The 11,084-nt window shown below is 37.4% G+C and overlaps 1 protein-coding gene across 2 annotated transcripts in view; it reads left to right on the plus strand.

The window, feature by feature from the left end:
* LPCAT1 (lysophosphatidylcholine acyltransferase 1) overlaps positions 1 to 11,084 on the plus strand; it is a 75,227-nt gene that overhangs the window by 52,570 nt on the left and 11,573 nt on the right. For both annotated transcript variants that reach the window (XM_080378153.1, XM_080378154.1), the window contains 3 exons: positions 4,457 to 4,610; positions 5,488 to 5,586; positions 8,878 to 9,016. In XM_080378153.1, the coding sequence (XP_080234279.1) occupies positions 4,457 to 4,610; positions 5,488 to 5,586; positions 8,878 to 9,016 (392 nt within the window). The remainder of the gene's footprint in view (positions 1 to 4,456; positions 4,611 to 5,487; positions 5,587 to 8,877; positions 9,017 to 11,084) is intronic.

Below are 11,084 nucleotides of genomic sequence, written 5' to 3' on the forward strand. Positions count from 1 at the left end.
AGTTGTGATTATTCTCAGTTTTATTTTCTGAAAATTAGATCTCTCTTCTCTCTTAAAAAAAACCCCAAAAAACAAACATAGCATATATCCAAAGTAGAAATTTTTTTAGTGCCTGTGTTGTGCTTGTTGTCAGATGAGGCTTATAAAATCAGGTCTTGATGTAACCTGAGATTTTGCTTAACTAATTTTAGTGGTCCATGCCTTTTGCATCTTTGGAGGAGAAGTAGTATTAATAGGCTCATCAAACTTCTGGGCAGGATCATCTGTTTGCTTATCCTCTTCTTGAATTTATTTTTTTTTTACTGATCTCTCTTCTTGTTTTCCATCTGCCCTTCAATTTGTTAACATTCAGTACTCTTCTACTGTATTACTTACATAATTGCTTCCTGGTTGTTTTTTTTCCTCCCAAATCTTTCACTTTTAAAAGCCCAGGTATGATTTGGAACCTTAAGCAAGAGTGAGTGAGGGTGTCTCACAAAGTTCTGTTATAGTTTTCTGCTTCCTGACTTTCTGTATTCACTTGAAAGTCCTTCTGGCAAATACTCTGTAAAAGTTAAGATTTTTCATCTTATTTTCTCTTAAATTTCTTTTTGAAAGCAACACTGGTACTTGTACAAGATGGCACATTTTCTCTTCCAGTATGGTAGTTGGCTTCCACTTTGTGTGTCAAAAAGCAGTAAGTCTAGAAAGTACAGCAAGGACGTAATGTGGTGTCATGGTGAATGTGCATTTTATTATTGGCATACATGTGGCACAAGACCCTTTGATTTGGCAGGTTCTTGATCTGATGTGTGCATTTAGTACACAGACTCTGAGGTTCTTTGTATTTTTTACTGAAGACAGTATGGCTTTGCTGATTATGTCCACTTCTTTTAAAAGGTATGGTTTGCACCAAATCATCCTTTTCAGGTTAGATTTCAGAAGAGCTCTCTGTGCTTGCCTTCTAGATTTCTTAGCTTTCTCAGTAGGATTACTCTTACTAATTTAATCTTTAACAGCAAGCAGCAATTTGTTTTGGAATTCTTTTTGGATCCTTAACTGTCTCCTTTATTTGCCTGAGTATTATTGGCATCCTGTAGCCATGTGATGGGTACTAGTGATGTCTGCACTAGAAGAATATTCTACAACCTTAGCAAGCTGGTAAGGTTTACCTCCTTAAATACTTCCTGGCCCTGGTGAAATTCAATGTTGGTAAACCTGCTTGTGTTGAATCAATTCTGCTGTCTCGTAAAAGCCATAGTATTTTGGTGAGAATGACCTGAATTAAACAGCAGCTCCATTTTGACTATTGTTCTCCAATATTTTATCCAGTTGGCCATGAGGATTTTACCAGGCAGTGCCTCTGTAGACTCATAACATCTGAAAGGAGATAATAATCTTACAGGCCTGGTGCCTGTCTATTCTTGCTCACTAGCCTTTACCATCCAGACTACTAGGCAAACAACTGCTGTCTGTGTGTGCCTGAAACGGTGGTCCAGACTGCAGGCAGAACTTTGCATCCCCAAAGTTCTCACAGTTAACAGTGCCGTGACTTCAGCATAGTCAAAGGTCATCTATAGCAAGAAAAAAACTCTGGAGAATGTCGACCATTTGCATTCATGATAAAAGCAATACTGGCCATTACAGGAGGTGATCATGCGTCAGGCTTAACCAAATACCAACCATGATAGCTTCTGCCTCATGGATCTGGGCAGGGTATGCTGGAGTATTTGGAACGTCGGTTTTGCAGCTGTTTTCACTATCCTTTCTCCATTATGACGACAAGTTGGGCAGAAGTACATCAGCTGAAACAAAATTAAATGTATTTTTCTTTTCTGGCTCAAGGTATGTTTCTCAATGAGTTTGCAGTTTACAGTAGATAGCTACAAGATCTGGCTGTTCTTCTGCAACTTTCAGCTTTGTGAGACTCTAGTTTTTTGGCATGTTCCCAGCACGCAAGAAAGGGGTTTGTTTTCAAATAGTTAAAGACAACTAGAAACTAGCTTTAAGGAGGTAAGACATCTCACTTGCTAAAAATGGTGGTAATTATGCTGAAAATATTGTACCTTCAGGGATCTAGTTTTCCTTGTGAAGTCTGCTGTGAAGGATTTAATGCAGAGCTGTTAATAATCTTGGAAAATGTCCTTTCTATCTTCAAGGACTTGGGAATGATATTTTGTTCTCTTTTGTGTGCACTGGCCTAAAAAAATGAAGCAAAATGCCACAACAGCAAATAATACCATGTCTCATAAACACTAGATCCTGCATGGAAGCCATTATGTAAATAAGCATGATTTCATGAGCAGACATCCACTGTTGGCTCTGTAGCTTTTTATAGCCTTTATTGGGATATAAGTAAAAACTTAGAAGGAATTGAGACGTTCAAACTGTTTCATTTTGGTTCAGAACCTATTCTGGAGATTAGAATACTTGGCTTCAAAAGACTTCAGCATAGCAGATATTGGTCATCTATACATCAATTATTTTCTGATTCTGAAAAGGGTAGAAGGAAGTGAGCCCACCTTGAATTAACTACAACACGGTCATACTCAAGCCAAAGCAGTAATTGCCTTGCTGATCTTTGAGATTGACTCACATCTCTTTCTATATTTATAAAATCCAAACCACAAAATGTTGGTAAGATTTGTAGTAAGCCATGCTGCGCTCTGTACAAGGTTTTGCCTTTGAACTTTTTTAGCTTTTTAGTCTTAATTGACTGGTGAAGAGATCTGAGAAGCCTCAAATGCTACTCGCGAGTTCTAGGAGGTGAATTTTGAGTCATTTCATTGCAAATCAGATCTCTGCGATTTAGAGACAGATGTTAAGACTGTCTATTGTCAGTGGTAGCGTATCTCAAGGGAGGATTTGGATGCCAGCTATCCTTCATCCTACAGTTAAAAACTATTTCAGTTATTACAGTGGGGATGTATTGTCTGTGGACACTTCTTATGGCCTGCATGTGAGAAGCTGAGTCCTGTGTGTATTTCAAATCCTCCATGAATGCCTTTGCCGTTGTTCCTGCTGCTTTTCTACTTGATCATGGAAAATGAATGTTTGCAGAGGAATGTTTTACCGCGCTTTTTATAGTGTCTAGGACCAAAACTTAAGATATGTGTTCTCCATCCTGGCATTAAAGCACCTATGTTCTGTAGGGGCCTCGGGTCTCTGGAAGAATTCTTGCATGTTCAGGTCTTATAATTCAGCAACGCAGGGCTTGGTGATGTTTGCTTAGTCCATTTTTGGTAAGTCAGTTTAGGTAATGACAGACAACATAGTAGTGTTATTGTTTAAAAGTAGTGATTTTTAGGTAGAGTCGTTTCAGCAAGCAGTCAAGGTCTGGAGTTGACGTATCAGATAATTTTGGCATCAGGAATGCTCTTATCTTTTTTTCAGAAGCTCCTGAGAATGCTGTTATTAAGTATTTTATTCATTCTTGTCACTGTGACAAAACTGCTGAGTTGTTCCAGCTGCAGTCTGGGAACAATTCTGGTGTGAGCTTGTGAGTACTGCTTTTCCTTATCTGCAGCAGCGAACAGAGCAAAACGGACAACTGCAGAATATTGTAGAAGATTTTATGGGCTGCTTCTGTCTTCTGACTGGGAAGTTTGGATGCCCACATTACCCTAAATCAGTTCAGAGGAAACCTGCTGATCGAGATTTTGTTGATGTTATATTAGGGAGGGAATTTACTTTTCCCCACGTCCATGAAGCACCATTTAGTCATAGTAAGATTTATTTTTGCAAAGCAAAAGCTGAAAGCTTGACTTAGGGGGAAAAAAACAACAAAACCAACCAACTAACTGTGCAGTAGATACCTGCATCAATCTAAAGCTGTTCTTTCAATGGTCCAAGTCTGATTCGGCAATCAGAAGGCCTGAGGGAATTTCTGTAGCTGTATTAACTGCTGTAACTTTGGGTCACCTCATAATGGTGTCCAACTCTGGACTGAACGTGAAAAATGAGGACTGACAAACAGGATTAACAGTATAATCTGTATTATGCAATCCCTGATTTCTTCTAGGCAAGTTGCATCAGGTCTTTCCTGTTCAGTAACACTAGTAAATTTGGAATTGTAATTGGTTTATGTTACTGTCCTACAATAGGGCCATATTCAGGTGACCTAAATCCTACCTAGTTCTCCATGCCTGTTTTTTCTTACTAGCTAGTTCTAGACTGTGTTTCTTGTTCATGTTGAACTGCTTACACATACGGTTTATAATCAAGGTAGAATAAATTACGTAAGATTGACCAGAGTTCCTAAGCCCTTGCCATAATTTATAATACAGTTCAAGAACTAACAGGAGACTTAAAATTACAGGAATACATGACTTTATTATAAAGTTGCTTAGTAATTCTGATTCCAGATTTTGTAAAGCTTTACACCATTATCATCCATTGTTTCATTTGATATATTGGAAGTTGTATTGTTAAACTGGGTTTTTATTTTTAAAATGTGAAAAAATAATATGCTTTCTAGGCTGAAGCCAGAAACACTTGAAGATGATCTTGACAAATATGCTGGAATTGCCATGAAAATGAAAAAAGAAAAGGTTGACCTTAAAGAGTTTTCAGCATACTTGGAATTTCCAGTTTCTCACACATTAGAAAGTATGTTTGCACTTTTTGATGAGGTAAGAAACAACATTGTGTTTAAAAATTATACTACTTTTGGTAAACTCTGCTTTAGCCTAATTCTGTTCCAGTTGAATTCACTGAGTCTGATTTGGGCCAGCACTAAGTACTTTTGAGCACTTCACTGCAGTATTTGTCTGCTGCATTTCCCTTTCAGCAAGGTAAGGACACCTGTCATCAGCTAAAAGCATGCATTCAGGTAGAAATTAAAAGGAGTATTAGTTGGACAAAACTGATTTTCTTTCTAGATGCAAAATATGAAGAGGAAAAAGATGGTTTCAGGCTAAACCTCTGCTGCAGCTTGTTGCAACTGAATGCAATGCCTATTAGCTGATATTTCCCTTAACTTGTAAATAAATGATTTGTTTTTCTAGGATGTCTGAAACCCGAAGGACCTAGGAAGGTGACAAATGAGCCAGTTTTTCATTCCTCTGGCAATGAGTCAGGATAGGGGGGATGGCTATTATCTTTGGATGAGGTGCTGTTTGGACCAAGAGATGGATATGTCCACAGTGTTCTCTGTTAGACGAGAGAGCAGATGTCATGTATTCAGGGCTTAAATTCGGCTACCTTGTCCTCTGGTTCTCTGATTTTAATTTCGACCCAGTAATTCAGATGGTTTAACATAAAAATCTTAAATATGCAAGTGAAGGGTGACAGTAGCAACACTGTCTTCCAAGAATCTTTTAATTGTGACTGCTGACTGAGACTCTGAAAAGAGCCTGCAGAGCTTTGACCCAGGTTCTTGCCCTGAATTCCATTTCAGTGAGACTTTTTTGTAATGATCTTCCCGAATATTTTGCATCTTTAGCAACTGTTAGTTATGAAAGTTCTCAGACAAATTGCAGTGTTTTGAGCTGACATTTTCCTTCACAGAATGAAGATGGCATAATTGACATTCGGGAATTTGTCATTGCTTTGTCAGTTGTCTGTAAACCTTCCAAAACTCTGGAAACAATTCAATTGGCATTTCAGGTAAGCGGCATTTTCTTCCACTATGTAGTATACTGTTTTTTAAAAAAAATATTAATACTGCCATTAGACTTAACAGAAGCTTGTTTCACATGCTCTTTTAATACTTAATTCCATTTTAAAATAACAGTAATGGAAATGTGATTAAGAGGTCATGTTCAGAGGGAATGCACTGCAAGTTTAAGTTGTGTAAAATTATGGAAGTTTGCAGTTTGAACTAGTTCTCCATGGTACTCTGGTAGAACCTTTTTCAGCACCTTGAGTATCAAACATGAAGTCCTTTGTATTGATTCCTCTAAACGAAAGGCTAATGAGTCATGCTTACTACTTTTATAATGTTTCAATCAAGCATTATTTTTCAAGTTAATGAAGTATTTTAAAACTTTTCCTACATGTTAATAGAGATTAATCTTTTTACCCCCTTTTGTCATCCTGATAAGATTTTCTTCCCTCTTAGTCTTACCATGTTGCTGTGTTGGTCCTACGGTCTCTGCCCAGACTTTACGCTTCCCCAGAAGCGTTCCTGGTCTTGTTCTAGCCTCAGTGGTTTGTTGCAGCATCAGCATAGATGGTTAATGCAGGCTTTTTGGGAAAATGACAGCAGTAATACTTAATGTTTGTAATTCCAGTGGTTTTGTCGGACACCTTGATTTATTACTTTTTACTCTAATTTCTTTAATGTTGCTATTCCAACATGCAAACTTTGCTGCATCCTGTGTCGGCTTTTCCCTTTGCCTCGAACTCACATGATCTTTAGAGTTACTGAAACTGAATAGTGCTAACTCTTGATGTTGTCATCACTGGTGAATGCATGGAGTTGAGAACATTAACTGCATGATACTACATGGTAGCCTTATTTTCTGAGTAGCTTTTTTCAGGTTCTTCAGCATACCTGTATTATTCTATGTTTTACTAAAGAAATGAGGCTTCTGTGAATGTTGAGCATACACATCTATCATTCTTACCCTTTGGCCAGTGTGAAACAATTTTGGCAAAGGAGGAAGCAGGAACAAAAATATTTATATCCTACAGATATTGTGAAAATCTGCCCCGTAATAGCTGCTGTTACTTACTGGTACTTCTGAGGGAAAAGCAGAAAAGTCTCTTGCTTATTTTATTTGATCTATATAATGGCATAGAGAATGGTCAGGTGCTGTTGGGTCAGCTCTGTCTTCATACTAAAATGAACAAGCTTAAAGTAAACTTGAATGTGGCTTTTGAGCAGTATTTCAGTGATGTCATGACACATAATGTGCAATATACTGTTAATATTTTAGGAGAAGAAAAGCTCAAATTAGGTGATTATTTGCTTTTTGAAAGCACCTAACTTTAATAGAACTGTTTCTTAGTGAAGAACAGATTTTATTTTTTTTATCTGCTCTATTCTTCAACTCAATACATCATTTTGAGTTCCCTGATTAATTGCAAAATACAAAGTTAGCTGTAGAACTGCAAAGAAGTTCTGTGTATGTATGAAGAAGAGGAAGCACTCAGCAAGGGAAAGAAGGCATGGCTCATTTTATCATGCTAATGATGATTGGAAAGGTTAAAAAAAAAGTCTTGAGATGAGGAAATTTTGCTTGCAGTATTCTTGAAAAAAGGTAAAGAGAACTTTTGAAAAATCCTTTCTTCCTCCCCTTTCCTGGGTTCAGGTACAGTAAGATATTCATACAGCTTGTTGGGAGCTATTGAAGAGTCTAGCCAGTTCATGAATGTGTGACTTCAAACCGTTGCTGTCCTCTGCCATGTGCTGCTTTTGGCAAAGCAACTTGCTTTTTGTTTTCAGGGATAAAGTGCAACATTTCACATAGCTGAACAAGTTTTCCAAGTGGAAGTGTTTAGTATATGGTTGAAGAACTTGAAAAATAGGAGTTACTAAGCCACCAGAATTCTAAAGCAGTAGGCAATTAAAACAGAACGGGGGATTATGGCAATGAAGTCAAAGAGCAGCACTGCAGTGTAAGTGCTGTGCGTTCTCCCTTCCTAATTGCTAAGGAAACAAAAGTGTGTTGCAAATCTTGCCAATGCAATGTTTGTGAGCCTTACCATCAAGTATCATCTTCTGACTACTTGGTCTGTCAAAATATAGCAAGTTTAAGTAAACAGGTGTCTTGTCCTGGCCCCTACTCCTTGTGAAACAATGTGCAAGTTTGGTGCTCAGAGAAAAAGACAAGATTCCTGATTTGAGCATGAATGTAGTCTTCCATAGTACTTCACTATTTTTTTTTATTATTCCTCTGACTTTTTTATTCTATTGAGGAATAAAATATAGCCATTGTCTTGCGACAGCAACTTCTGTTTGTGAGAAGAATACATACTTATGCCTGTATTGTTCAATCTCATCAGTTCCCACCTTCTCAATGATATGTAGAAACTAACAGGAATTTTCCAAAATAGCATTTTTTACATGGTTCAGTATTGTTGAATGCAGTGTTGTCAAGCTTGAAAATGAGACAAGGATGTTTTCAAAACCTCTTTTGTCTCAATTTCCATTGCACAGGCAAATTAAGTTATTTTAGAAAATATGATGAAGTTCTGTTTGTTACAGATGTTTTGAAATACTTGGGCCCTTTTTCCAGGGGAAAACACTGTAGATATAGGAAGATAGTGAGACTATGAACAACTATTTTTAGTTATCAGTCTCCTGTCCATAGTGAAGCTAACTCTTTTGTGAGGAAACTCTTTGTTTCAGGACTTAAGAATATGCAAATTATTATTTCCTAGAATTTTGAACAAGCATTTGCAGAAAATTATAGGCCCATCACTTTTTGGAGTAGGATTCTCCTGATTAATACAAAGCCATTTAGATGTTGGCATTTTATGCAAACTGACTGTTGAATCAGTTGGATATTGGTGAAAGGAATCTTGAATTTTACATCTGACCATGTGGAAACAGTACCTGCTTTAGGTTGACCTAAATGTATCTCCTGATTCCACAGACTCTTGAAGTTCGGACATGTGGCGCAATGGACTAAAAATTATTCTTAATTGTCTGAAAAATATTAAGTTTTAAACAGTCTTGTCTCTGAATATTGCTGAAATGTCACGGGTTGGACATGTAAACATAACTTTTTTTCCTGAATATAGCAAGCTTTACTTTCTAAGCATACACAGGTTAAACCAATAGGCAATACTGTCTTACGCAAACTAATGAGAAGTCCTTAGTAGATCACAGCAATCTGAGAGTGACTAGAATTTCCAATACCAAATTCTAATTTTGCATAGCTTGTGTTGCTGTTTATAGGAGTTAGCATTCAGCTTTGCAATGATTTATCTTGCTGTCTTGATTCATAGCTGTACCAGTCAGAAAATGAAACTATAACAGCAGAGGATTTGGCTTGTATTCTGAAGACTGCCATGGGTGTTTCACAGATTAATGTTACACATCTTTTTAGAGCTGTAGATGAAGAAGAAAAAGGAGAGATTAAATATGGTAAGTATTTTAAGTGGATCTTAACTGTCACAAAATACCAAAGTTCTGTGAACTCATGTTGATATACAAACCAGTTATATTTTTATTAAACTTAACCTTTTAGTTAACTTGTTGACTTTAACAATGATAAAAAAGCACTGCAGACAAAGTATATTTCCATTTTAGAAAACATATTCAAGTTTCACCTTTGATATCAAATGTCAGGTTTGCATGTTTTGCAGAGGTTTCCCCTTCTACATTGTCAGACAAAATACCTATTTTAGCTCTTTCAGCATATTCTGTTCTGTGACTTCTATGTGTGTGAATATCTATGTTTAAGATAGCTCTGTGCTGTTGAGGCAAATAGGATCCCAAGCACTTTTCTTTGGGTTCTGCTGTGTATAAGGTTGATAAATATTCCTTAATATCTTCAGAACTTGTTTCAGCAAGATCCAAAATGTCTACTTACTGAGATCTGTCAGAAACATTACCCTGTTCAATTCAGTCCTCTCTGGAGTTTGAGATTTTTCATTTGGATCCAGTACTGATAAAACATTGAGGGATGGTTCCGGGCAGAGTTGTCAGGAGATGGATTTGGATACAGACTATTGTACTTGTGTGAACAACTGTTTCAAATTTTCTGAATTTATTTTCTGAAAAGATACAGTAGTTTTTTAAAGAATTACTTGGAATGGGATCTACAGTAAATATTCTAGTCATTCCCATGCAAAAATGATTATGCTTAAGGTGACTGTAAGAGCATCTTTGGTACTCTTAGTTGAATTATTATACTTGTCTTACCTTAGTTGGGCTAACTATCAGAATGACCTTTCCCAAAAAAGGCTATATTTTCATAGTTGTTAATATGATGCACACATGTGGTGTTACAAAAAGGAATAGATCCTTGGGATGGGCTTCAAGCATCCATGTGAAAAAATGAAATGCTTTTGTGCTTCTACTGCAAGCCAGACCCATTTTAGACTGATAGCTGATTGCTTTTTCCTTGTTAGATGCAGGAAAAAAAATAGATACTCAGTTGGATTCACTGAATGTGCTTAACTGTTTTGATTATGATGAATCAGTTTGCACTCGAGTGTTTCTAATATATAATTGCAACTACTACCACTGTTAAGTACTTTATATATAAAAGAAAGTTCTGTGTTTCTTGAAAAAGGTCAAATGCATCACGTTCTCTGATAATTTTTTTTTTAAAAAAAGTTGAAGTTGCATTAAATATTACTGAAATGAAAGTTTTTGCTGTATGCATTTTCAAACATTTAAGGTTTCGGTTTCTGTTCCCCGCTGAAGACTATCATTTACTTGATCAATCCACCTGTTGTACGTACAGGTTTTTCAATGTAGATGGTAGCGTTGGTTTTCATGGCCTGAACATCATCAGCTTTTGTTAAAGTTACAAGGTCTAAAATACTTTAGATCTGTATAAACCAGGGGTCCTCAAACTACAGCCCCCCAGGGTCCTCAATCCAGCCCCTGGTATTTTCAGACCCACCCCCACCCCGCTGGGGGTTGGGGGAGGAAACCAAGCAGCCGCAGATGGCTGCCTGCCACTTCATTCGTGTGCCGGCCCCCTGGTTAAAAAGTTTGAGGACCCCTGGTATAAACTGTCTATAAAGGATACCCACTTTTTTATTTGCAGAAGGATAAAGTTATGTCTATTGCATTGTCTTTGCACATTGCCTTTACAATAGTTCAGAGGCAGGGCTGACCTACAACTTCAGTGCCCCTGTGAGCCAAATGACATTCCCTTGCCCTTTGCAATATTGAGAAAAACATGTCTCAGAGAAGGGTGGCAGAGAGGCAAAGCTGTAGTAGTTCCCTGCTTCCACACTAGCCCAGCTGTACCAGGAGGAACAGGGCTTCACTCCTCTGAAAGGCTGCTTCAGCTGTCATTTGCACTGCACTCCAGGGAACTCACAGCATCATCTGATCACGAGCTCTTCCAGGATAACTCAGGGAATTTGAGTGGGCTGTGTGTGATGCACTGTAGATGACTGAGTTAGTAATAATGTTCACATCCAGCTTTATGCAGTGTCACATTATAAGAATAGCTTCTTATGACTTGGATCCT

The sequence above is a fragment of the Falco punctatus genome (genome assembly GCF_963210335.1).
Source record: "Falco punctatus genome assembly, chromosome: 3".
In the NCBI taxonomy this organism is placed as follows: Eukaryota; Metazoa; Chordata; class Aves; order Falconiformes; family Falconidae; genus Falco; species Falco punctatus.